General features: G+C 43.1%; 2 protein-coding genes across 3 annotated transcripts; both read right to left on the bottom strand.

The window, feature by feature from the left end:
* Positions 1-50: 50 nt before the first annotated feature.
* Positions 51-21,714, bottom strand: abi2b (abl-interactor 2b). 2 transcript variants are annotated; one of them, XM_070855772.1, is made up of 10 exons: positions 21,578-21,714; positions 17,321-17,488; positions 16,498-16,674; positions 14,639-14,745; positions 10,537-10,683; positions 8,430-8,554; positions 5,811-5,975; positions 3,796-3,882; positions 2,824-3,009; positions 51-2,558 (listed from the first exon to the last, which is right to left on the bottom strand). In XM_070855772.1, exons 1-10 carry the CDS (start codon positions 21,692-21,694, stop codon positions 2,383-2,385), a joined length of 1,455 nt encoding a protein of 484 aa, XP_070711873.1. In that variant the 5' UTR covers positions 21,695-21,714; the 3' UTR covers positions 51-2,382. The 2 variants fall into 2 exon arrangements, with proteins under 2 accessions (XP_070711873.1, XP_070711874.1); XM_070855773.1 differs by lacking the exon at positions 3,796-3,882.
* A 580-nt stretch (positions 21,715-22,294) lies between these two features.
* On the bottom strand, positions 22,295-27,368 carry cyp20a1 (cytochrome P450, family 20, subfamily A, polypeptide 1). Its single transcript, XM_070855774.1, has 13 exons — positions 27,187-27,368; positions 26,587-26,636; positions 26,165-26,331; positions 25,898-26,043; positions 25,627-25,794; positions 25,375-25,453; positions 24,749-24,861; positions 24,589-24,643; positions 24,191-24,311; positions 23,896-24,007; positions 23,402-23,466; positions 23,175-23,264; positions 22,295-23,019 (listed from the first exon to the last, which is right to left on the bottom strand). Exons 1-13 carry the CDS (start codon positions 27,256-27,258, stop codon positions 22,863-22,865), a joined length of 1,395 nt encoding a protein of 464 aa, XP_070711875.1. The 5' UTR covers positions 27,259-27,368; the 3' UTR covers positions 22,295-22,862.
* Between the last annotated feature and the right edge of the window lie 538 nt (positions 27,369-27,906).

The raw sequence follows: 27,906 nt of genomic DNA, 5'->3' as shown, positions 1-27,906 counted from the left end.
TAATCATAGCTTGAGTACAAAACAACAAGAACCAAACATTACTACAGCAATAAATCTTAATAATTTTATTGTCTTTGTTCTCATGATTTTACAAATATGATACTTCTGCAATTCAACTTTAACTGTGCAACACAATGGCATTATGGACTGTTAAACTTGACATCCTGAGGGACGTCTGTGACTCCAGGGAGCTGTGAATCCTGCAGACCAAAGGGCCTTATTTATTTTTTTTTTATTTGCTTTTTTTAGTGTCATCCTGTGAGTGTTATGAAATGAGAGTCAAGCTTTGCTTTTAATCTTGAGTGTTACATTTCTATCATCGTCCACCTCCGGCCTGTTTGGCTTTCTTTGTCCGCAGGATTCACTAGCAGCTTACACGTGGGATTTTTTTCACCACTGATGTGATGGCGGCTACAGACGGAGGGGGTGGGGAGGAAGCCGGGTCCCTCCCCTCCCCTCCCTCCTCAGACTTGGGCTTGAGTTAAGTTGTACAGTCTCTTTGGATGAGGCTGGTGGTACCTGGTCAGAGCTGCAGGGCTGCTTGTCTTTTTAGAATGGGTGATCTCGCCACGAAGGTTTTTGGGACACCAGTACAGATAAGAACAATGGCATGCAAGACTCACATACAGACCCACTTGTTATTAGTTCTTTTTTTTTAATAGAAAATAAAGATTCTGACATAAGTACAAGCACTGAGCCCTCGCAAACACCCAACAGCCAAGCGTACTGGAAACTTTACGGAGGACGAACAACGCCTAAACTGACGGCGTAAAGAAGTATCGGGGGCTTGCGACGGTTAAAATCATTTCAACACAACAGCTGGCTTCTTTTCATACTCAGTAAGTCCTATTTCGAGGACATAATACATCTCACATTTATATTATTTCTTCTTCTACACCTTTTTACTACAAATGTATGTGCTTTTGATTTAAAACAAATCGGGAAAAAAAAAAGAAACTAAAGTTTTTGTAGTTCAACGACACTCCACCCCACTCAGGCCGATTTATTGCAAATGAAGTGATAACCTCTGAACAGCAACACACACTTCAATATGGCACAAGCATCTTAGAAATGACCTAAATGCATCATCGTCTTTGTCGTCATCTTCGTTGTGGGTGAATATCAAAAACCAAACCACACCATATCTAAAAATATTAAGACATTAATCATCAGAAGAGCAGAAAAGAAAAGTTTTTTTTTTCCTCGTCGAAACATGCAGTCTGCCGCTCTGCAAGCAAAACTCGGTTCTGGACCCATTTGTAAAACGCCGAAAACAAAGAAAAAGTCTTCGTCTCAAATGCATATGAACACTGCAAATGATTAGCCTCGCCACTCGAGCTAATAAACTTCTACTATTCATGACAGGAGCTGCAGAGTAAGACTTCAAAATCCAGGTCATTGTGCAGTTGAGGATCTCGCTTTCCTCTCTTATTTGAGGGCTGGATGACGATTCCTTCTCCCCGAAAAAACGCACGCTAGTCAGCAAAGTGAAGCAGCAAGTTTGTGTGGTGCAAAATGTTTTAGATTATAGAGTTAACTTTGGGGGAAAAAAAGCAAAAATCTGGGTTTAAAGCACTCGGTTTGCTCTCGGACGTCTTTTCACCTCTACGTGCGTCGCCTTAAGACGCCTGATGTGCTTCTCTTAGTGTCAGCTTTGGCACACTCCCTGCTGAGGTACCTCACCAAATATTTTGTCAAGTACGGAAACTACTGTTTCCCCCCCACCCAACGAGGATATCGTTGTTGCATTATACTTTATATAGCCTATAGAGAGCGCTAGCTTTCTCTAAAATGTCTCTGAAGTGTTAAGGAGAAAATGTACACATGAAGGCATTCTCCTCCAGCCCTTTCTCCGAGGCTGCAACACGGAAATGCTGACTGAATCCCTTTCAGCAGCCCCATCTACCTGCCCACCGTTTATCCCACTACAAAATCCAAATAAATATCCGTTAAAATAAGGGCAAATTGATAAAACAAAGCAAAAAAAATGAAGCAAAATCAATGTAGTGGCCTCATGATGCAACACAAAACTCTCAAAATACAATAACTGCATCACCGTCCGGTCCTCCTCAGTCAAATAAAGAATCAAAGAAAGAAATATTACAGGGAAGGATATATCTAGAGTAGTGGTTGTTTTACAATGGCGCCAAAGTCGAGAGAGTGACTGGGCATCAGTTTGTCATGTTGCACCTTCTTTAAAAGCTGTGTCTTCTTCCCCCCTCCCTGTCTCTTTTCTCTCTTCCGGAGGTGATCATGCTCTGTCTGATCAAAGTCTTTGACCTTTCACCCCTTGGCTCCCCTCCCTCCCTCCCCTCCCCTCCCTGTTCCAAACGCTCCTCCCGCTCCTCTTCCTCATCCGCTCCGTGCTGGGGAGGGGATTGTTCAGTCGGCGTAGTGCATGATGGACTCGACATAGTTTCCCGGGAAGAGGCCCGTGGTGCCGTTCATCACGCCCTCGTACCAGCCGTCGTCGTTCTTCTTGATCACGTAGATGATGGCGCCCTCCTGGAATGACAGCTCGTCCTCCTTGTCCCGGGCGTAGTCATAGATGGCCACCACTGCAGGACAACCGGGGGGGGCAGACATTAGTCACTCATGTTCAAACAAACAGAACTTTATTTCAAAGCCTAGAGGAGCTCTCAACGTTTCCAAATATGTCCAGTTATGTATAAAACGATTAGTTGAAAACATGGTTGAAAACATCTCGGTCATTATAAACAATTCATACAGTAGCTTTAATGAAAAGCTGGAACAAGCTGATCACTATTATTGATGAATATTTCCTTTAACCAGCTGCCTCAGGAGTGAGCAGTGACAGCTGACCTTTCTCCAGGTAGCTGCGTGGGGCCCAGGGTGGGTCCTCCTCGGCGTAGGGGTCGCTGTACTCCACCACCGCCGACTCTTCTTCATCCTCGTCGTCCTCGTAGTCCTCCGGCGGCGGAGGAGGTGGTGTGGGTTCCTCAAACACCGGCTCTTCGGCGGGTGGAGGCGGGGGTGGCACGTCTGAGACTAGAAATGGTTTCCAGGCAGGCGGGAGGGAAGAGAGGACCAATTAGAGGCAACAGAGACGACCGCATTAGTCAGGGACACGGATGATTGTCATGCATTGGAGAAAGGATGAAAACAGTCTGTGCCCGATGCATTTAGACAACATTCCCATGCTCACTGCGTATTTTAGTCGCTGTGGAAAGCAAAGGAAAAGCTTGTAACCACAGCAGGTCACTGACTCTGAGACCAGCACATCCAGACACAGACGGTGTGACGTGTGACACACTGATTCAACGTACATTTAAAAGAACCTTGAGCAGTAAAACTTGGTTAAAGGGATTGTGAGAACAAACCTCAGTGACGACACACGCAAAAGACATTACATGGAAACATGATCATGCTCATAAACAAACATGCTTAAATACAAAGACCATGCTTTACTGTTTACGAGTGGTCAACCACCAACGCATCTTATCTCCCACTCAGTTGTTGTTCAGAACTCCCCTTTATTTTAACTTGTGGTGTAAGAAAATGTTAAAAAAAATATCAAATGTGACTCTCTTCATGTTTTGTGGCATTAACCAACTCACATATCCCACAAACGTATGAGCGCAGTGTTGCAAGATAAGTCGTACTTTATTCTGAATGTTTCTTACTGAGCTCAGGTTGGAGGGTGACCACTCGTTCACTCAAATAAGGAAATATTCCACCAAAAAGGGGGATGAATCACCGACACCAACTGTTGGTGGTGGACTGGAGAACGAATGGCGGTCATGCAGGGGGAGCGAGGGGCTAAAAGCCACTTACTAGTCTCCTGAACACGGGCCACAAAGCCCATCAGAGGCAGCTGAGGGGTGATCTGCATGGAGGGGGGAGGGGGCGCGAGCGGGCCGCCTATCACCAAACAGTATCAACACACAGAGAGACGGAGGAGGGCCGACAAGAGAACAGCAAAGACAGGAGAAGAGAACGTTAGAGAGGACAGGAGAGTAAAAGAACAGGAGTGAGGACAACAGAGAGTAAGTGCAACAGTTCTAGTAAGCAGAGCTGAGACATCTATAATTACTCAGTTAGGGTTAAAGATCTTCATCTGTCCTAGACTTAGGCTGCAGCTAACGAGTCTTTTCATTACCAATTAATCACAAAATAGTCAAAGCATTTCCTGTTTGGTAAATAGAAAGAAAACATTCTACCGAAGAATGACGTTTTTGTGTGACTCAAAGTCTAAAAGATATTTAATTAAACAGAAATGGAACCGGACGATGTTTAGTCTTTTAGCCTGATCATTCACTCAAGAAGGATCAATCGAGTACTGACGATTAATTTTATGTTGATCGACTAACTATTACACAACACTAAAACCTTTTCCAGTAAGATATTACATTCAAATGTGTACATTTTAAGATCAGGCTTAATATTTTTATCTCGTTAAGATGAACATCACACAGAAACAGTCTAAATGTTTTAGACCATAATCTGTTTCTCATCTGCAGTTTAATAGTTTCTTCTGTTTTCAAACTTAAGTGTTCAACAATGCTATCAATCCATTGATAGAAAGTATATATAAAATTCTTATAAAAATAACTAGAAATAACTGGTTCTAGTAATATTTTTGAAAAAATCTGTGTTTTGGACTTCTGAGATTTTGGCTAATAAGCTGCAGCCCTAAATTACTTACAATTACTTGCATTTCATGACTACATACACATAAAACACAACGCTCATAGACTGTGGCCATTTAGGTTTTGACACAAATACATATTACAGGAATAAACTAAAAACATCAAAGGCAGTAAAACCAAGCAAACTGGAGTCAGAGAGTGCAAAGAGTGAGGACAGCGAGCTGGTGAAGAGGTGAGGAGACAGTTCAGCTGATGGGAAACAACAGACCGCAAAACCAAACAGGTGATTTTTTCATAAAAGATGCAGCAGGGTTGGACTGGGAGATCTGGAGGAGATAAGCTGGACTCTCAGGAACGACTCAATTCATACAAACAAATGACTGACAATAAAAAGAACCAAATGATTAGAATTATTAAGGTTTCAGGTTCAGTTTTCCTTAGTAAATAACAGTATTTCAACGTTAGCACCACATCTACTATCTAAAAAGTAGTTCCAACAATATACGGTGCATTCCTGTAAATTATATGACCGTAAATATGGGTTAAAAAGGGTGTCAAAGGCTGACGACCCCTGCTGATGCTCTCTTCACTGTTTGAGTGAGGATTATTCCTGTATCTCGACATCAGTCACCTTATTAATAACTAATGAGACAAATGAGGCGTGGTGCTTGGCTGCAGCTCCGCCTTACACGTGTTTTAGGACGTCTCAGCATCAAAGTTTGGTTGCGTCCCACAGAAACTCACACAGAACTTAAAGTCTGAGCTAATAAGAGACTTTGCGGTGGTTAAAAAACATTCCTGATGAATGCTGGTTGTCATATTAATGGTATAATCAAACCAGAGTTCATCAGAGTTCAAGTTGGCAGGTCGAGGTGTTGCTGTTATCCTCAGCGCCACGTCTGTAGGCTGTTAAAGACCGCTCTGACCTAAATGTGCGGAGCTCTATGTGCAGAAAAAGCACTTCAGGTTAGGTGAGGTAGCCAAAATTTCCCTAATTCAATGATGGGATGATTATGGGACTATGGTTCTACTGCTTGACAGGTGATAAGTATAATAATATGTTGGTCATAGATTTATTATTGTGTTTTTCCACTTTGACTCCCTTTAAAAGGAGTCAGTAAAGTTCGTTAACTGAGATCACTTTATGGTTAAAAGTTTGTATTTTGGAAGGCGGTGGCCAAGGACAATAATAATCGTTACCTTGGTTCTGGGCGAAGTGTGGTCCACCGTTGAGCTGGCTCTGGTTGTGCGGCATGTTGGGCTGACCGGTGACGGACGAGGGTCGGCGGTACGGCAGCGAGCCTCCCACCTGCTGGTTCTGGGGCTGCTGCGCCGGGCGGTTCATGCTGTAGAACTGAGGAGCACCTGAGAGGAGACGACACCAGGGGGCGGCAAAGAGTCACTTAGAAAGGGCGGAGAGGAGGAGGAGGGTTTTAGTTTTCATCCCTGTGGCTCCCTCAAGGCCGAGTTAGTTTATCCTCAGAACGTTTCTTTCTCTTTTGCTTTTATTCTTAACGCTACCTTTGACTTTCATCTGGAATAGCAGCAGGATAAATGACTAAAATAATCCTGGTCTGTCATGTTCGGACATATTCATTACAGATCTTACAAACAGACCTAGCTCAAGCTAAGCTATTAAAGCATCTGTTCGATCAATGTATTAATAACTAACTAAACTTATTACTTTTGACATCTATATAGATGTTAAGCAGGCTAAAGGCCTTAATGCACTTTTTAATCAGTGGTGGAGGTATAAAGTAAAACTACTTGTAAAAGTAAAAGTCCTGCATTCAAAATATTACTTCAGTAATAAATCAAAATTGGTTGCAATAGAGTAAATTCTAACTCCTTACTATTCACTTTTTAATGACCAATAGCTTCCTAAATGTATTGTGTATTTTCACTTTACCAGCCAAAGATGAAAATGTCCATATTTCCTCAATAACATTTGACTAATTGTGTTCAGTGTCCTGAGCGACAGAGCTGCACAGTAACCCATAATTACAACATCCAGCAACAGAACCCAAATCTCACAAAAACAAGAAAGAAAAAGGGCTGAATAAATACACGTGAATGAAGAAGTCACTGTGAAAGCATTTCACCACACGGCTCATGCATTATACATCAGAGCAACACCATCGTCAACACACACACACACAAGCAGCTGATGAGAAGCTGTGAGGAATGAGGAGAGGAAACCAGAGGGAGGGGGCAGAAGAGCTGCACACTGGACGGACCATCAACACAGTTCAGAGGAGCACTCGGCTCTGCAATGACCTTTACAGCCGAATTTCTCTTCTTTTAACACTTCAACTGTTGCAGGAAAAGGTGACGAGAATTCACCAAGATGAAAAGAAATGGAAAATCTTGTTTTGAAATTCAGATTTGAGATTCTACACTACGTTATCTTGTTTAACTACGTTTTCTGAGCTCCATATTGTGCTTTCAAAAGGTTTTTGATAAAGTGTGCAGCCCTTGAGGTGGAGATTTCTGAATCTAAAGTGGAGACGACTGTGTTTAGTCCCTGAAAACTCAATCTACCTCCTAAACACTTATACCGTGAAATATAAACAGGACTCCCTCTCTAAGTCAAATGTAAAACTCCTCCATGACTTTCAAAGGTTGAAAGGCTGAATTTCCGTGACCTATAAATGCAGCAGGAAATACAAAAAACCAACAAAGCTCCTAAAGTAAACACTTTCCTGGCATGTTTGCCAACAATTTGACTGTCAGAAGATTGCTAACGTTAGAGCGGGAGCACCAACATTAGCTGGAGGAGACAAGGAGGAAACCAATCAGAAGGTGTATGAAACCAGAAAATTACTAACATCACAAAAAATACTTGTTTTGGTGAATGGACAAATTTTCCTTTCCAGGAAACGCATGGCAGAGTTTTATTAGTCTTTACTGCTGTTATGGTCACAGTTAAATTGTGGCCTTAGGTAGCAATAAAGGACTAACAGGCCAAATAAGTCCCTCCAAAATTCCTCTCGCAGAAAAAGAAATGGATCAAGTTCAGCTGACTTGAACTTCAGCCTTGAGAAGACTTTTCACACCGTATTTCATTTAACCCAGAGCGAAAAACTGATGGGACACAGACCACAATTAACCATTAACCACTGGGACTCAACACTAATGACGCACATCTGAACAGGACTTCGCTTCAGGCTGATTCTAAGAGAAACCTCACGCCTTCGGAGGCGTCGATGGGCAGAGCAAGCTGTCGGACAATACTGCTGAATATCCAGGGTGACATCATGCCAGTGGATGAACACATCTGGGCCTGGGGGATGCATGTCGGGGGAGGTGGGATGGAGGGTGTGCCGAGGAGTGGATGAGCTTCTCCCACCGGGTGACACTCACCTTGTGCAGGGTTGCCGTAAGTAGCAGGGCCTGTGCCAGTGGGGGCCGCGGAGGCAGGGAGCTGGGGAGGGGGCGGGGGTACAGGCGGGATCTCTACAGGGGGGTTAGGGGCCTGTGCGGGGCCGTCTAGGGCAGAGGTGGGGGGTCCAGGGGTGGTGGCAGTGTTGGGGGGAGGTTTAGCTGGGTTGGATGCGGCGGGGACTGAGACTGAGGTGTCGAAGGGGTGGAGGAGGTAAAGGGTACAAGGAGAGAAAGATAGGTGAGGGAGGTCAAGACAAGATCAGAGTGAGAAGGGACGAGAGGACTCCAGTAGATCCAGGGTTCCTACACCTTCTCATTTTCTTATAAGCAGAACATGTAGGAACCCTGGATGCCAGACAAAGATTAGTTTGTTTCAGGCACACAGAGAGCCTGCAGTCACCTGCTCCGAGAGAGCAAACAGGAAGCAGGCGTTACCTGGGAAGGCGGTGGGCGGGGCGGGGGTCGGCACGGCGATGGGCACGCCCACGCTGCCGCTGCCGCTGTTCTCTCGGCTGCTGCTGCGACTGCTGCTGGGGTGGCTGCCTCCACTGCTGCCACTGCTGGTGGTGAGTAGGGCGGCAAACACGTCAGATCACAAACGCACAGACACACTCACACCGTCTCTCTCACACACACACACACACACACCTCTTGTACGAGCTGAATTTGTGTGACTAGACTGTGCTGGACAAAGCTCATGTTTGAAAGCGAAATGCTTCTTCAAAATAACTCCACCTAAAATGCTATCAAATGTTCGTATATAGCCCCTTTCAGCCAAATAGTTCCAGGAACTATGGAGCCACAGGAAGGAAACTCAGAGACTAAAGAGCATTTCTGTTCAGGTTTCCATCACATCTTATGAACCGTGAAGATTCCACTGAAAAAACAGCAAACTGTGCTGTTCAGTTTATTCACCGTTGTGCAACTCTGATATTTGGATGTGTGTAATGAATGGAGGAGGAAAAGGAGGCTGAAACTCCACAGTAGATGTTCTGCTTGTGAGGAAATTGTGAGGAAATAATTAGCAAAATTAGGTTTTGTTTCACTTGCTTGGTTTTCTCAATCGCTGCTCTGTCTTTCTCCATTTCACGCCAAAAAGATGACTACATAAGTTTTAATGCCAATAACCGTGGCAAGAAGTGTCCATCCTTCATCCTAATATTGATAATACTGGTGCTTGATTACCCAGCAGCCCTGAGAGCTCTGCCCACCTGCAGTAGTGACTTTTTTGGCACATTACAGTCATTTCAAAATGGAGGATGTTGACGTTTTGCACATATTTCTGCACATAAAAGTACTAATAATAGTTAAGAGAATTAAATAAAAACTCCTGAAGGCTTGTGGGTGTGGGGGAGGGAGGGGGGTTCACCATCCAATGAGCATTTCAGTTGGACCATACCAACGCCTTTAGTCAGACAGGTAAGGCTCCTGAGTTCATGAAAAGGTTCCTGGGCTCCTAGAAAAGTTCTTGGGGTGGAAACGGGCTGATATAGATCATTTACAGCAGACTGAAGTTTTATCTTCCTGATCCTAACTCGATGCAACACAACACTGGATGTGCAACTTCCCGAGAAAGACACAGTCCAGGTATTCTGTGTTCAGCTATTCTTATGGTTATGTTTTTTGATTCCTAATAACTTTTTTATTAAAGCGGCACCCTCAAGAGCATTGATGTGTTAGTGTAAGCCGTTATGCCTTTGAAATGACTATGTCACAGTGATAAAAAAAAGCAGCTGGGAGCCTGAACAAGGACACAAGACACGGGTGACGCAGTAGCGACACAAGACAAAGACAAAGATATGACACGCTGTAAAAGCAGGAAGCGTCAAGACACATGGGACGGACTTTCTGTCCGACGGAAGAGAGCGCATGGCTGAGGGATGAAGAAAATGAGCTGTGGATGGAGTGGTGCAGATACAGACTGGTGCTGAGAGGAGAGTCAGGGGAAGTTATCTCATCTATTTGTGGACCAGAAATATTAAAAACATTTGGCCAACAGATGGGGCGCAGTGACGAAACTCTCCGCGTTACCCCCCCTCCCCACAAACCCTTGCTTTTACTTCTCTCACGGCAGACAGAGGAATCTACGAATATCTCTGGAATCAAAGATTCTCGTCTTGGGAGATGAGCTGACATGTGGCTGACACAATTGTGGGGGCGACGTTGTCTATTTCATGACTATTACCAAAGGAACCTGTGTCTAGCCGTGCTAAATACGGCTCTGAGCCGCTACCTTGTCCTCATTTCGTTGTCCTTATCTGAGCAGCGGGGAAAGCGTACAGGTGAGGGATTTCCAAATATGTCAATCAGGGCATTCCCTGGGAGCTGGAGCTGTTGCACAAAAACGTTGATGTTGGTCAAAGGAGCAAAAGTGGTTCCACGAGGGGTCATTTCAGAGGAGAAGAAGGGGAAAGGCATGTTTAGAAGCTGGCTCGCTTTTTAGGTGTAGGAGAGGAGAAGAAGAAAGGGGGGAGGAGGTAGAGGAAAAGGGAGCGTGTTTAAGAAGTGTAGAGAGGCATGCTGGGAAGGGGGAAGGGGGTACCTGTACGTGCGGTTCCTCTGATTAACGGATGCAGTGCGTGCAGGGCTCTGCTGGGGTTGCGCCATGTTGCGCGTCGGGCTCGAGACGTAGTCGTTAGGGACAACGGGTGGACGCACCGGCTCAAGCGTCCTATAGGGGGAGTGGCGCCTGCGAGAGGGTCAGGAGGACAGGAGTCGAGGGGGGGGAAGGGGGAAGGGGGGAAGAGGGGGCATCCACAGAGAAGTGTAGGGAAGGGAGGGAGGAGGAGGAGAGCAAGAAACAAACAAGTGCAAACTTAAAAAAAATGGGGTATGACAGGTGGTGAACATTGGGGCTGGCTGGGGTGAATCCACAGGCGCTGTCGGGACGAAACACTGACTGCTGTCGGCTAAAAAACACACTTCCATGAGATGTACGCTGAATGTTCATTCTAGTATAATGAAAGTTTATTATCCGATTTATATACGTGAACACTGTATAACGGTTCCTTCAAAAAAAAAAACTAAACTTTATTTGTGTTTGGAAAAGCAGCTCCAAAAGGGTTATATGACCTTAACAGTTGTGTCAATGGCACATGTATAGATAAGACTGCCTGCTGTATCAGAGTTTAATACAGTTTACAAAGCAGCTTTAAACATCAGCTTCAAACTGCTTTAGCACTAAGAGAGTAACTTTACCGCCAAAGTACAAGCTGGTTTATATATTTAGTTTTATTCTTTTGTATCTGACAAAGAAATTATTTATGTTTCCTGAAGTAATAAAGAAGAAATGACAGTGACAGTTTTTAGGACAGATGTGTGTGTTTAGCACTGAAGAACAAAAGCTATGCTCAGATGATCTGAAATTATATAATAAGATTTTTCAAGGGGCCTGAAGTCATGTTGGTCTAAATTCGATTCCCTGAGTGAGACTGTGAGCCCCTGCCTACATATTCTGAACTAGAAAGCTGCAAATTCATTAAATAAAAACATAGAAAGTGGATTTTAGCCAGACAGCAGCGCTATGCTGATGGTGCCCTCAGTTTTAAAGTGGGGGGAAAAAGAAAAACATAACCCTGCGATATCTTGATCTGGGCCTGAAAAAGATGTGCTGGCATGTAAATTTCCCAGCTGACACAGTGGGGTGACCCATCTCTGAGCACTGTTGCCATGGCAAAACGTTGCTATGAGGAATATGGGGCAGCCAGGAGTGGGCGGGCTGGGTCACAAACACACAACTGAAAGGAAATTTGAAAAACAAACAAAGAGGAAGTTGAATAACAGAAGAGAAATGACAAATTAAAAAGACCACGAGTAAGATGTCCGCCCGTAGCCACAGGCTGCGGCAGAAGGTGCGTCATGGAGGGTTGGAGCTGTGGTTGATCGGCATGCGTCTTGAAGGGACAGAGACACAAACACACACACTGACACACACCTCTGAAGATCAATATGAAGGGGCGGACACACACACACACACACAAAATCACTCACAAACTCAAGAGACAGCACAGAGAACTCTGAAGGTTATGGAGAGGGAGGCTGACGTACACACACACACACACACACACATTTTCACACATACACACAGAAACTCAAACAGCACTTGACGCCTGGGAAGGTCCCATGGGCGACAAGAATACAACATTTATGTGCTGCACCAGCAGAGTCCCTGTGGAACAAGAGATACCTTCAACAGTCAGACACACGGGACAGAAAACATCAGACATCTCCGTCTTTGGGATCAGGAGCACTTACAGACAAGGTATGAGAACAACATCAAGAGTTTGTCTCTAACACACGGTGACAGACACACAATCAGGGTGAGAAAGGACCGCACGCTATTGGAAACCTCTGTGACCACTGTGGCTAATCAAGAGCCTTAATAAACCTGGATAACAGAGGATAACATACATCTTGACAGCATCTGTGTCATTTTAAAAATGTAACAGCAAATACATGAACACATTTAAAAGACTAAACTTGACTAATAATCTAATTCGTATCAATATTGACAATAAGAATAAATAAGAGTCAAATAAATCCTCAGTCTCAATGAACTAAGCACTGATTGCAGCTCTAATAGACTCTGATAGTTGATTAATTAACTTCTCAAATGTGAATATTTCCTGCTTTTCTTTATCTTGCAAGACAGCAATGTGAAGTTTTTTGTGTTTGGACTTTTGGGTTGGACAAATCAAGTCACATGTATATATAATCTTTGACTCTGGGAAATTATGATGACATTTTTCTGCCATTTTAATGGCAAAATGAAAAAATAGCCCAAATAAACTGAAATTAAGACTTATGATGAAAATAAAGAAGCCCTGCAGCTTATAAAACTTTAGAAATTAATCTAGACTTAAACTTAGCATTGACCAAATCATCTCAATCATGCCCGTAAAGCAGAGCGAAAGTGAAGTCGAATCTCATCATCGTCCCGCTGACGGCTGCTGGTGATTTCCCACCCTGATTAGCACGGCCATCAAGAGCAGTTGAGTTTCTGACTGTGACCTTTGATGACAACAGTCCTCCTGGGCCCTGGCATTAGACAAATGCCAATAAAAGGTTGAGGACTGGGAGATCTGAGAGCTCACCGCCTGCACGTTGGTGTGCTAAAACCCCGGCTCAGTCACAACACAGGGGGCATCCCAGAGCCAGTTCTGTGCCTTTTTTTTTTTATTTTATCAAACTGCTTGCTGAAATTTGACAGTTTCATGATTTAAACATGCAATACTTCTGTGAAAATGTCAGTGTTAAGCCTGAGGCAGCACAATGTCTGTGTGTTTAGTATTGTTATCGCACAGTAGGGGGGCTCACTTTCAGGCCCCGGTACTGTCCCAGTGTGCTTTGCATGTTCTCTTTTGTGTTGGTTTCCTCCCACAGTCCAAAGTCATGCAAGTCGGGTGGGCTGGAGAATCAGAGCTGATCACAGCTGCTTTCATGTTCAGCTACAATCTGCTCTAAAATCTGTTCCTTTTAGTTAAAATTGGACCATCGAATTTCCATATAATGGCTCATATCGCAGACAAGTGTTAGAAGTGCCGGCTGTATCCACGAACATACAAACCCAGCTGAACATTTGTGTCCTCCAGTGTAAAAAAAAAAAAGTGCTAAAAAGGGACTGTGCAACACAAAAATTCATGAGCAACTTCACTTTTTTAGCTACTCTAAATGGGTTATTGGTACCAAATATTGACAGCTGTCAAGTGCAAAAAGCTAGCATCGAATGTCTGGCTAGAATCACAACCTTTTTTTATTTATTTGTTGATCAGATAATTACTGTTTTAAGTCAAAATCTTGGTTGGTTAGTGTTTAGAACACATTTAAATGAACTTTGGCTTCTTATATTAATAAAAAGGGTTAATCATGTCCATGTTATATAACTAAAAATTACAGAAAATGTATTTTGATGTTGATACCAAAACTTGTTTGGGAAGTTTTCAACAACACCTGGTCCTATGCTTCGCCTGGAGACATTAAGCAAGCACATCTTTTCTCCCTGTGTCCTAAAAAAACTCAGCCACTTCTTTTGTATGTTGATTTTTTTCCCCAATAGACAAAAGTTTGACAAGAGGAACTAGTACGTATGGATGACAAGTGAATAAATCTCTGGTGCTGATGCCACCAGTTTTAGTTTGGACTTCAGACAGTTTGGATACACCTACTGTAGCAGCACATGCTCCAAACAATTCAGAAAAAGCTCTTTAAAAAAGGCAATGCATGGTATGTTTGCCTGCAAGAAACCCTAGCAGAGCCAAAATTCAGCATGCAGTTTGGTGTGAAAATATCTCCTGCATAAAGAGAAAGGAATGGATGGAATGAGGAATGGAACAAATTAGGTTGAGAGGCTTCTTAGAAAGGGATAGTCCAACTGCGTGTCACCAGCATGGATGAAAAACCAACACAAAGAATACTACTGTGATGAGAACTGGCACTGAGATGTGTTTAAACCACCCCGAGGACGCTAATTAACCAGAGGTACAGGGGTGGTGATGAAACTGGGAGCAACCAGGCCGATCTGTAGGGCTTCTGGTTACTTTCCCAAAGTCACAAAAGCACAGGGACACCCAGCCTCTGATCCACACAACTCTGCACTCCTTCTGGTCCGTAAGGACCCGCGTCAAGGTGCCGGCACCGTTACATACCCGAGGGTCCCTTTCCCTGACATGGGCGGGCTGGGGGGCTTCTGTGTGGGAGGGTTGGTGCGAGGGAGCCCGCCTCCTCCTCCGGCCTTCATGTTCTGAGCGCTGGCCTATTTCAGGAGAAAACGGGTGGAGAAACCTGTTGGTTAACTAGCAGACTTCAGAGACAGAAAAACCAAAACATAAGCCTGTCTTTAAAAGGAAATGTCAGTCATTTTGAGGATTATATTTATTCTCTTTCTTGCCGAGTTACATGAGAGGATTGATACCACTCTCATGTCCATCTGATCAATATGAGAGCTGGAGCCAGGAGACCGTTAGCTTAGCGCAGTACAGACAGAAAACAGGGCCTGGCTGTGCATCAAGGTTACAAAATCCACTGACTGGCACCTCTAAAGCTCACTAATCATCAAGCTACATCTTGTTTGTTAAATCCACAAAAAAAAAAGTGTAAAAGCGGATTAAATAAATGAGATCAAATATGTAATCAGTGAGATTTAGAGGTGCTGCTGACAGATTTTATTCCCTCTGAACAGAGCAGGTCTCTATGCTAAGCTACGCTCTCCAGTGCTATGATAAACAGACAAATGAGAGAGGTATTGATTTGCTCATCTCACTCTTGACAAGAAAGCAAATATGCAATATTTGTCCCAAAAGGTCGAACTAAACCTTTAACAGCAAACAAACTCATCAGCAATTCAAAATGAAAAAAACAACTCAATTAGAAATCCCAAAAATCTTGAGACTTTTACTTTGAAAGTCTTACCTTAAACCTTTGCAACCACTACGGTTGGTAATAAAAGTAAAGTTAGGTAAGCATAAAGAGAGAGAGAGAAGAAATCAGAGGATTAATGTGTGAAGGAGGAGAGGAAAACATTAATTCTTCATACATGTGGAACATTTAGCCAAGCTGGTTAGATTCAGGCAACAATGGCTCAGTGTTAAAATCGGAGGAATTTGTTCTTTGAGACCTTTGTAAGCTTGAAGCTGGTGGTTCGATTTTCTGGAAGACAAGCTCGTCTTTGTGAAGAAAGTCAGCCATTTTATTAAAAGGATCAAGGAAAGGATCATTGCACAGGAAACTGTTGCTGGAGACAGATTTACAGCAACCCAGAGAATATTAAGCTGAATTTATGTCCTGGATGACATTAGTTTTTCACCCTGATGAAAAGCCTGAGTCATTGATTTTTTTCTTACATTACTTGTCACTGAAACCCAATAGTGACTGTTTGACCTTTAAAAGTCCTTCCATTATATTTCCTGCTGTGAGTAACCCACATCCACACAAACACAATCCCATTTCTGAGCTCCATGCTGCACACTGCAGACATTTTTCTCGCTCTTAACGCCCTACAGCAGTGGCTCCCAACCCTTTCCTGCATGTGAACCCTAAATGTGAACAACTATGACGAGCATTTGTGAGTTTTTTTAAATCAAATAGTGATTATTTTGCTTCTCAGATAATTCATTTGGAGCATTTTTAGAGGCTCAGAGAGGTAAAACTACAAAGTACTACACACACAGACAAAGATTAACGGTAGAAAAATAAATCAATTATTTTTTTTATTAACACTCCATAATTAGCACTGTTCCAGAGCTACTTAAAAGCCCCTAGTGAAAGACTGAAAATGATAAAATTGACTTTCTATACTGGCATGTGGTGGGTGTGTTTTCTGTTTATTTCACTAGCAGGTTTGTCTGTTGCTCAAAATCTACCACTAATGTGTGTTTCACGTTAAGTATCATCACTAAAAGCCAACAGAGCTTAATCAAGACCTTTGCATTTCCACTGGCAGCAGTGGCTCATCCACTAAATTAAGTCTAACTGAGGAAATGAAGGAGGAAAAGAACAAAATGACCACCTTGACTCCGTGGCCCATGTCGTCTAGCATGCTGTAGTCGATGGGCTTGCGGATGTAGCGCACAGGCCTCTCTGGATTGGCTGGGGCGATGATCTTGTGTGTGCGGGACGTGTTCTTGTTGGTGGTGAGGATGCCAATCTCCCGCCGGGCTACCTTCTCTTTGTGGATGTCCACAGTCTGAGGACAGGAGGCAGAGGACAGGATGTTTTCTTTAGTTTCATGTATAAAACACGAGTGAACCAGCTGCTGCCTATTTTATACATTTTAATAGTCTGCCATGTCTTTAATATAAGAGAGACGGCTTATAATTAAAGGTTTTAGCACTTTGGAGTATCTCTCACCTATATGTCGTGTTACATGTTGAAGAAAATCTTCACCAGGGAACTACACATTTGCCAGCACTGCAGATATATTAATTATACATATACACACGTGATGTGCACCTTCTCTAGTAAAGCTATATTCTTTCCAAGGCTCCCTGCATGCTGAGCAGGTAGAATAAAGTGTGTTATTAAGGCTGTGGGCCGGACAGCCAAATGATGAGCCCAAACTTACCATAAAGCTCCGTGAAGGCAGATTCAAGTAATAATTCATCATCCATTTACACTGTCATTTGATATCATTTATAGCCGCTTTAAATGAGTAAAACTGGATAAATTAAACCAAAAAGCAAGCAGTAATCCTGTCCAATAGGAGAATTCAACATTTTGACTCCAAGGATTTTATAGTCGAGCATTTGAATGGCTAAAATAAGTACAGTCTTTCAAACTAAAAACAGTGTAGCTTTGAGAACCGGTGGGGTAGTCATGACTCAGTCACCAACCTGTGAGATGTGGTTGATGGAGGACTCCATGCGGCGGAGCTGCGAGGCCTGGATGTCGAGCATCTGCAGGACATTGTTGGCCAGCGTGTTGATCAGGTAGGCGACACTGGCCAGAGACTGGGTGGTGTAGTTCTTGGTCTCCTCCAGCGCCCTCTGCTTGTCTGGAGACTGAGCGAGAGAAAGGAGATGAGCGACATTTGACTGGGAAAAAAAGATCTATTTGAATTTTACAGATCTGTTGGTCCAGGGGCAACAGCACATATTATTCCTGCACATTCCCCATGAATGGTTTATTTCTCACAAGTTTAAATTGGACATTTACAATCAAATCCGGCTTAAAATGAACCTTCCTGTGTGTTTAGGCTGCACCTAACAATCACTTTCATTAATGATCAATCTCCCAAATATTTTCTCGACTAACCAGAAAATCTATGATGCTCAAAGTGATCAAATTGGTTGTTTGATCAAAAACGATAAAAGAAAAGCAGCAAATCCTCACAAATGACAAGCTGGAAGTGGAAAAAGTTTGACATGTGTGCTTGGAGAACAACTTAAACGATAAATCGACAAAAATTACTTTTCTGTCTGTAAATGAATCGACTGATTGTTGCAGCTCTGATCAGAGTGTAAAGTAATGAAACTCTGGTATGAAAAATCAGCATGAAGAAATGACGATAAAAAAACAGAAGTGTTGAAATATTTAGTGTGATCCCTTTTTCTCACTAAAACATGTCACCCACTGACATTGTAGGCAAATTAAATCAGCAGGATGGAGGGAAACTGCTGCTTCAAAAGGTTGTCGTGCCAGGAAGAAACATTTAAGACAACTTTAATGGCAGGGAGGGAATCCAGCTGCAGCCAGTGTGATAGGAGTGTTGTGAGGCAGCCGGCTGGGCCGTGGGTACAGCGTGGGCACATCAACAGGAGCATCAAAGGGCAGATGGATCAGCTGGTGTTTCTGCTGGGAAACTATGTTCCTTACCGACACCACAAAGTATCACAGCAGCAGGCAAAGTTGAGCTGCAGCGCTAAGAAAATTTCATTGTTTAAATAAAACTATGTGTGTTTACTATAATTAAAGTCATTTTTCATGCAAAAGTGCAAAAACAAGCTTGTTCCTGCTCCTCAAATGTGAGGGTTTGCAGCTTTAATTAGTCTTCTGTGATATTAAACCTTTTATCTCTGGGTTTTTTGGCTGTTGACACACCGAAGAGCCCAAGTTGGGCTTTAGGACACAGTCATGAATATTTTATAGCCAGAATGATTACCTGGAAAAAATAAATCAGATTACATGACAAAATGTTAGTTGGAGCCCTAAAAGTAACTTCTAATTGAGGAACATCTGTTTTGAGGGCCTCCTTCCCAATTTTACAAATTAGAGATGAAGCAATTAGTTGAACAATAGAAAATGAGTCTGCAACTAATTTGCAACTGAATTTTTCAAACAAAAAAGATCAAACATTTGATGATTCTGCTGCTCAAATATGAGGATTTTCACCTTTTCCTCAGGTGATAATCTCAATATCTTCTCCAACGGAGTATCTGCGGGTTCTGGACTCATCATCGGCAAAACAAGCCATTTCAAGGTAAACTGCAACAGGCATTGTTCACTATTTCCTGATGTTTTAATTGCTTAATCTGGAGAATATCCTGCAGAGTAATTAATGATGGAAATCTTGTTGTTGCGTCCCCAAAACAAACCTGTTCATTATGTATTTTCTAACCAGCGTGAGCTTCCTTCTGTGTGCAGAGCGTAGCAGCAGACTGATTACAGCACAGCAGCCTCTGGCTTTTGATGACTGGATATTGACAGATTAATACGATCTTTTCAATTTAAAAAAAAAAAAAAAAAATCACAGCTATGCTTGCAAAAAGCAACTGACAGGAGAAATATCTACGGCTTCCTGTAGATTTCTTTGTATTTCTGTAGCGGCCTGATGATACTGACATCATGTCAAATCAGCAAAAGGGAAGAATCAGTGCAACTGTCTGCATCACGCTGTTAGATTGTACTTCACTTCTGTTCACTTGCTAAAATAATATTAAAGAATCATGAGACTGAATGAAGATTGAACACCATGAGAGGCAGCACAATGAAGCTACAGGCACAGGGCTCTCCTCCACCAGTTGAAACTGCAGCACCCTCAGTAGCAATATGTCTATTCCCTTTCATGTGAAACTGTGTGCGCTTGAGGTGCAAGATACATTTCTGAGCAGCAACAAAGAGCGAGCCAATCCAACAAATCACCAGGCACAAACAAACAGCATCACATAAAGCAGCTTGGAGGGTGCAGCACTGCTGTAGTATGAAGGCAAACAGGTTATATGGCAAAAGTCAGGTGGAGCTGTTACCTGCAGGGCAGAACATGTTTGATCTATGAGCCACATTGCTAATAGACCGTTGATACAAAAGTTGAAAGGAGAGGACGGCTGCATGGACCAATAAAGATAAAGATAAAGGCTGAAGATAAAGGAAAAATTACCCTTTAACAGCCTAGTTTGTGATGTGGTTTGCTGTATAGTTTGATCTGTTAATCTGACTTTTTTATCTCCAGCTGAAAATGTTTCAGCGATCAAAAAAAAAGCTTCACTGACATTGGGAATCCAACATCCAGCAATTTTTGATAACCATTAGTTGGAGCCTTGAATACAAGTTGTGTACAAATTGAGGGAAATACCTGAAGAGTAGCTCACACCTAATTTCACACTGTAGAGCTAAAAGCAACAACTCAGTCGACAGAAAGTTAGTCAGCAACCAATCTGACAACTGATCAATCATTTAAGTCACTTAGTTGTGAGGATTTTCAGGGGTTTTACCAGCAGAAAACATTTCTGAGATCATGAGAAGATCACTGACTTTGAGGAGAAATCCTTCCATCCTCACTCAGCTCCCTCTCTACTGTTTCTCCAGCTCTGTTGCATGTATATTCACACTGGGGAAATCAAACATACACACTATCCTGCCCACAGTAGTTTGTATATTTAAATAACCAACTTAAATTCAACAAGTGTCTCTACCTTCATGAGTAATGTTGGAAGAAGCCTGGCTTTGGCATAGACATGGCAGGGTGACAATGCAAATTGGAGCCGAGAGGGAGATTCGAAGCATCCCACTAAATATCCCCCTGACAAATATTTCTATCCAACTGATCTATAAGTGGTAATACCAGTCTGACAGCAGCTGGGAAAACCTTGCAGGGTGAGAGGAAACTGGGGCAGCCTGCCAGACAGCAGTCTGCCAACATCCAAGGGCCGCGGCCGCCACCACCTCCTCCTCCTCCTCCTCCTTCACAGGGCATCCTGTCAGACCTGATCAGCCTTGTTCATCAAGGATGTCAGATTTCAGTATCACACCTTGTCAAAACCTCTCCAAGCTAACACCCCTGTGTGACAGCAGGCCTGTAAAGTGTGAGACAACAGAAAGCTCAGGTAACCAAAACACCTGGAAAAGTGAGATCACACCAGCAGAATATCACAAGAGCCCTGCATGGGACTGAGTGCGCTCACACAAAATGCAAATTAAAAGCAAATTAACCACATTTTGCATAGAAAATATTGGCTCATATGCAACGTTGCACTACTTTTCCTTCCTGGAGAACAATGCATGGATGGAGATGAGAAATCAGAGCCTGACAGGCTTCAAATTCAGCATCTTCGGGCTCTCAAAGCCATAAATCAAGTGTATCATGCAGCCGTAACGTATCAGTCCAACATCATAAATCAGTGGCTGTTGGTGGTTAATCTTGTGTCAACCAAAGCTCATTTGAGTTTAATCTGGCTTCATATCGCGTCCCACATCTCCGGCCGGTGCATGATCAGCTGGCTGCTGTTCCGGCTGTGATTGATCCCCGCAGAGAGCAGGGAAATTGATTTCCACGGTGCCTGTTGGGTTATTTAAACCGTGGGTGATGCCAAGCAGCTGGCTAGCATGCTACCAAGCTAACGCGATGGATGTACAAGTCACACACAACGTTACACAGATGGAAATATGAACTCATCAACAACGCTGAAACGCCTGCACATCTATGTATCGGGCATGTGATGATTCACGTGTTAGTTATCTGATAAAAATGCCTTGACAGCGAGTTGTTTTAGCGTTAGCCGAGGCTAAACGGCTAGCTAGCAAGCTAGCAAGCTAACACGGCTGCATCACATTAGCAGCATTAGCATCAGCTAGCCTAGCATCAGTTCGCCCCTCTGATGCCCGTTTAAAAAACAAAACTACTCCGTCTTTTCCTCCAGCCCGTCGCAGCCTACCTGGACATAGTTGCTCTCGCAGTACTCCGCGACTCTTTCCAAATTAGTGAAACTGTCTAGTAGTGCGCTTCGTCCTGCTGGGATCTCCTCTTCCAGAAGCATTTGTAGCTCCGCCATTTTCACATCTTTAGCGGAGCGGTGTGTCTATGTGTGTGTGTGTGTGTGTGCGCTGGACTGCGCCCCCTGTGGCAGTGTGCGGCACTGCAGGGCTCCCCCTGCAGCTGCAGGAGAGCAGGGGTTCCCAAAATGTTCAAAATGCATTAAAGCAGACTCTCAAATTGGCTAAATGCTTTTGTGGTTTGCAAAGCAGCTCCTTAAATGCTTGTAATATGTTTGTAGCAGTCTCTTTTTTTTTAATTAGTTTTCACCTCAGAGACTTCCACACTCGAATAAAGCACTCGTAATAAAAAATAGGTTTATCCCTCCTTTATTTCTCCCTCTCCACAGGCTCAGTTAGAGAGCAGGAGGCCTGGATCTGGTGAGAACATTTGCCAAAAGCCTCCTCAGAAGCACAGATATTAGCTGATAAAAGGCCTCTGTAGTGATTCATTCAGTAAAAAATATTCATGTGCAGACAGAAAACTGGATTTATAACATATTACACTCCTGTTATCCTCTGATACAAACTAAAAAAGCATTTATTGGATGTAGGAAGCAGGTGAAGCAGTGTATAAAATATGTATAGAATAAAAAGAATGACACAAACACACACAAAAATAATCATACATATTTAATAATACGTAAGATGCAACTGTGTTTTAAAAAAGAACTGAAATGTCTAAGTGCCACGTGGGTCAGTTCACAAACAAACCACATGCCGTTGGGAATTTTGACTCAAGGCAATTGTACAAGGGATTATAGAAAAACGTTTGGCAGCACAAGTTGTTTTTCTCTACATCGTAGAGTATTAAACCACAGAGTTTCTCTCCTTTAACAGATGGAGTCTTTCAACTAGTGCAAATAACATTATGACCTGTGAACAGACAAGGTAATAATGTGCTTAAGGCCTCAGGTTGCTTTGCAGCAAAAAGCACCAGAAAGACAACTTGTTTGTAAAAAGAAAGAAAACACAATGACTGTACATTAAAAGTTGTGGGAAAAGGCTCTTTGTGACAAAAAGAGCCTTCAAGAATGATGCAAATGAAGAGATTAATTCCAAAAAAGTGTCAACTACCAGAACGTGAGTGAACGTGAGTCAGACTGAATCCTCAACATTCAAGAAATACTTTGCAGGTAATTCTTTAAGTCCAGATGTTGAATAGGTCGTCTCCCTGCTGGAGGGGTTTCAGTCTCTGCTCCTTCCGCTGACGGTGATCCAGGTTTCGTCCTTAGGCGTGGATACCAGCTCAGACCTGACCTCCATCACCTGCCCCTTCAACTGGCGAAGCTTCAGCTGCCGCACCAACGAGCTGAGCAGGACGGTGGCGACAGTGTAGGCGAACCTTCCCAGACAGAACAAATATCATCAACACGGAAAGATTTCATTGCATATGCAGGAAATTTACACCCAAATTTGCTTCTTTTTAGAGCTCAGAGAGAGCAGCAAATGTCCATGACATTTCTACAGCTGATTCAGGGTTCAGGAGGTCGTCCCTACCTGAGTTCGGGGCACGTTTGATTCCCTGAGAATCCGAGCAGACAGAAGCTCTTCCCCACTGATTCCTCCTTAAATCGATCTGGGTCAAACCTGAGGGACGGCGCAGTAAATCACATCAGACACATCAGTGTTTTAACCCCCACCTTGGACTTCTAATTCACAATGGCATCCTAAATCCTGAATTGACGGATGTGTCAAAAGTAAATGTGAATGTCTGGAAGGTGAACCTGTATGGGGTGCTCCAGGTGTCAGAGTCCTGCAGGACGACTCCTAACGCGTAGATAACCAAAGTCTGAAATATGGAAAAGAACATATGTACAGTATATGCTCCTTATACAGTCAGTGTCTTTTTAGATGAGCTTGTTTCTTTTTATCTCGTCTTGATGCCTTTTACATCTTATGTAAAGCACTTTTCACTTCTAATATGATTCATTTTTCATAAAATGGGAAAAAGGAACCACAACAAACCACTGAATCCAAATTCTTGCTTGATTTGGGTGACTAACTTCTTCAAATACAACACTTTTTAGATTCCAATAAGTGGCAAATTGTTCATCACTTATAGTTTATTAAGTGTAATTCCAATAATGTGAGGCCTATTTTCTTCACTCCAAGCATAATTACGGTTTCTCTTCGTCTGATTATTTGGTTGTGATCATTTCCTGATAAGTTGAGGAGAAATAAGCAAGCAGGCGGTGACAGACAGCAGGAAACCAGATACCTCCTTGGGGATGACATGTTGATCGACTTTGCCCTCCACTTCCTGAAGCCGAGCCGCGACGGGGGTCAGCTTGGCAGTCCTCACCGTCTCGTTGAGGACCTGCTGGCAGTATCTTCCCAAGGACAGAAATGTGATAAGATAGAGGTTATTGAATGCACCAACTATGCCGGGAAGAGCCCAAATATGAGGGACGAAATATTGTTAGATATTCAAAATTCTGACACCCAAATCTTAGCTTAGCATGCCACACTATTGCCAGGTGTCTAGTCTGAGATGACAGGTCCAGAGATCTTACCTGAGCTGAGGGATCTTGTCCAAGGACACTGGATCCGAACCCAAAACCTCCTCCAGCTCCCGGCACAATTTGTCCTGAACTTCCTCTGAGGTGGACAGGAAGTGGAGAGCCCAGATGCACACTGCCGAAACACAGCATTTTATAATTAAGCTTCAGGGATTCATCTGTAAAAAGAGCATTTGATTTCTTCTTCTCTGACACTTTAGCTGCCATTTAAGTTTAATTTCAACATGATGTACACATCGATGGCTTAATAATATCACAATAAGTCCTGACAAAGAAAATTCTCAGCTGTTCTTCTCGTCCTCCTGATATGTGACTAAAACCTCCCCCTCCTTTCAACCACTGAGTCAGAACAATGTAATAATTTGCAGGCAGTTTTGATGTTTGTCACTTACAGTTGGCAGTGATGACGCATCCAGCCAAAGAGAAAACCATGCAGTCCTCCATGATCTGAAACAAACAGAGGTACTTTTCAGGCCTTTTGTGGGAGCCGTGGAGATCTTTTAAGTTGTCTCCTGGTTTTAAACTAGAACTGGCGACTTCATTGGTATTCACCTGTCGCTCTGTGAGGCTGGACTGAAGTAGAGCGTCCACAAACACCGTCTGCTTCCTCTGGCTTTTTCTCTCCTTCGCCAGTGACAGCAGCACAGACTCCATCTCTGACAGAGCTGAACGCCCAGGAAGAAAAAAAAAAACATAAAAAAATAAAAGACATTGTCATTTGCTTCAGTTACATTTTGACACCAAAAGTGGGGTTAGAAGTGAAAAAGACTGCATCCATCTTGCTTTCCAGCTCCTCACACTGCATCCAGTATTAACTCTGGCCAGGGGCCAAATCTCAGTGGCATTACCACTGGCAGATAAATCAATAAAAGTCCCCCAAAAACAGTGGCTGTTCACTGATTAAGGAGGTAATAGTGAGCCGGTGCTTATGCACGGTCATTTATCTGTTCTCAGACGGTTTCTGGCTGCCTGTCAACCTCCTCTGCACACAGAGATCACATCTCAGCCTCTGCAAACTTTCCCTCCTGTTTCTCTACAGCTGAACAGCCCAGCACTGCTCAGACATGTCAACACACAGCAGGTGAGGAAGGGGGCGAAGAAGAGGAGACATGAAGATCAGGACAATAACTAGCCTCACTAGGCTTGAAAAAAATGACCATGATGCAAACCTCACTCACCCTTCTCATAATGTCCTTTTCTGCTGGAGCTCTTCTCCAGGGAGCCGTCCAAGTAGCCTTTCCCGATTTCTGACCAGATCTGATGGCGCCATCATGAGTTAGAAGGAGAGAAAAACATGAATCACACGGCCCTTTTCAACTTCAATTGAAAAGGGCCGTGTGCCGTGCCTGGTTTGTAAGGCATCTTTAAACTGAAACCCCCACGAACCAAAGACACAAAAGAGCGACTTGAGGTTTGAGTTGTTGTCTCACCGCATCGTGGTTCTTGCGGAAGGAGATGACCTCTGTATCGTCCATGAAGCTCTCGCCCAGGGCCAGCTGGGTGACGGTCTTCATGGCCAGGCCCAGCAGGTGGGAGCACAGAGGGATGTGTTGATCCTCCGGGAATGACTTCCACTTTCCCACCAGCTCCTCCACCATCTAAGTAAAAGAAAACAATGACAGAAGGTGCATTGTATATTTTTATGAAACCTGGATGTGGAATGGAGGAACGAGGAAATATCTTTTCATCAGTCGTGGAAACCTTGAGCACAAGAGGGAAGTTGTTCTTCAGTGTGTTGTTGATGGCACCCTCATACACCTTTTTCCTTATTAAGGCGTCCATGGCCCCGCCTCCCATTCCCGACTGGTAACCTAGCAACGACTTCAGCATCGTCTCAAAAGAGTCAGCTGAGAAGAGTAAAAAAAATCTTGTATAATCGTGTATAACAAAACAATTGAAGTCTATGGAGAGGTCTCTATAAGGTCCTAATACAGATCCCAACAGTGTGGAGAATGCTGCTGCTCTTACTGCTGTGGTTGGGGTTGATATGTTGCCGTAGCTGGTCCACAGAGCCCAGACTGACCACCGGCCGACCGCCGAACCAGAACGACGCCACAGACCCAAACTCCTGATGCAGACTGACGAGGAACTCATGCAGACTGCCTCTGTTCACGATGTCCTGCAGGTTCCCATCCCTCACAGAGCAGAAAGCCACAAAGTGGTGAATTTAATGTGCACACTTGTCCTGCATACGTGGACAGTTACTTTGGAAGTCTGTCTGAAGTGAAAACATCCTGAAAACTATTCAAAATTATAATTAATAACATGCTGCACATATATGACAGTCCAGGAAGTTAATTATAAGTGGCAGTATGTGTACAGAGAGGCTGGTTGTCTGCTTGTATATTAACTTCACACCATCTTTAATGAAAGTAAAGATATAAACTTACTTCTCATCTGTGGGATTGAGACCTGGGATGCCAGAGGCCCTTCTGGATGACTGAAAACATGATTAGAAATATAATATCTGTGAAATATCTCAATATTTATATGATTTCGACCATAAGGATATGTGTTCTGGCATTCACATACATCCACTGTCTCCTCTAATATGTTGACAGGTTGGTTACTCTGAGGTTGGAACCTCATTGAAAAATATGGCAATTTATTGATTCCTCACTTAATGGCAAACATACACTGCAAGATACCAAGTAAGGTCATACGATTATTTATTTTAAAGGTTTTCTGGCAAATTCGGCATACAAATGACGTACTTAACAGCACCCATTTAGAAACATCTAACTTTAATAAGTCTTAAAGTTGCATTTCATTGAACCTGGTTTGGTTTGTTGGCTGACAAATGATCAACAGATTGCAGTAAACAATTAGTTTAAAAATCTCCGGTATTAAATGAGACGTTTCCGCTTGCCTTCAAGCAAATGGAAACCAAATGAACACTTTTTGGAGAGGAAATTGGCGTCTCGAGAGCTACCGTAACGTTTAATAGCTAGCATTGACTTAAAGCTAGCAGCAAACTTGCAGCTACATACCGGGTACAAATAGAGAACAGCGCCGACCAAAATGATGACAAACGTGACTGCAAAGATGGCAAAGTCCAGCATGACTCCTCGCTTTTAACAGTACAGTTTTACTAACTTTTACTCATGAATATCTGGAGGTTTCCACCTAAACTGATAACAGCCTCCGTCACCACGTCAACACATACAGCACAGGCTCGTTAGCCTCTGTGTTCCATTACACGGCCTGGATGGCCGGCAGAGCGAACTAATCGATCTCAGAGGAAATCGATAGGTGGAATCAAAGCTTTTAACAGGATTCATTAAATTGATTTCAGCTCCAGTACTTCCTCTCATACTCCAGCTGCTTATTGCTTACAGTTCAGCTACTTCCAGTTTTAAATGGCATGTTAACAGGCACTTTCATTTATTTAATTATAATTTTATTACTATTATTCAATTTCTTTTCCACCTTAAATGCCAATTTCAACTCTATTCAGCCCTGCACACTTCATTCAGTGCCCACTTTTAAACTAATTCAGCATTTCACCTTTTTCAGATGGTTCAGCTGTGAATATTTTCAGCTGGAAGCACACAGACATTTCACTTAAAAATAGGTTTAAATGGCATTATTTGTATATTATTCATATAATTATCTATAGGTGTAATTGCTTAAAAATGTATAATTGATGGCTTTACCTGTACATACCATAGGAGAGAGTAACTATTCCACTCAGTACTAAATATACACCT

This window comes from Pempheris klunzingeri, chromosome 24, assembly GCF_042242105.1.
Source record: "Pempheris klunzingeri isolate RE-2024b chromosome 24, fPemKlu1.hap1, whole genome shotgun sequence".
In the NCBI taxonomy this organism is placed as follows: Eukaryota; Metazoa; Chordata; class Actinopteri; order Acropomatiformes; family Pempheridae; genus Pempheris; species Pempheris klunzingeri.
The sequence above is the reverse complement of the archived record's forward strand: the minus strand, read 5'-3'. Positions and strand labels throughout refer to the sequence as shown.

Coding starts and splice junctions, on each gene's coding strand:
- abi2b (XM_070855772.1), bottom strand. CDS start 21,694: ATGGCGGAGCTACAAATGCTTCTGGAAGAGGAGATCCCAGCAGGACGA. Junction 16,675..17,320: donor CCATCAACCACATCTCACAG/GTTGGTGACTGA, acceptor TCCTGTCCTCAG/ACTGTGGACATCCACAAAGA. Junction 8,555..10,536: donor CAGAGGAACCGCACGTACAG/GTACCCCCTTCC, acceptor ACTCACCACCAG/CAGTGGCAGCAGTGGAGGCA.
- cyp20a1 (XM_070855774.1), bottom strand. CDS start 27,258: ATGCTGGACTTTGCCATCTTTGCAGTCACGTTTGTCATCATTTTGGTC. Junction 26,637..27,186: donor CTGTTCTCTATTTGTACCCG/GTATGTAGCTGC, acceptor TCATGTTTTCAG/TCATCCAGAAGGGCCTCTGG. Junction 25,795..25,897: donor ACTTCCCTCTTGTGCTCAAG/GTTTCCACGACT, acceptor TCTTTTACTTAG/ATGGTGGAGGAGCTGGTGGG.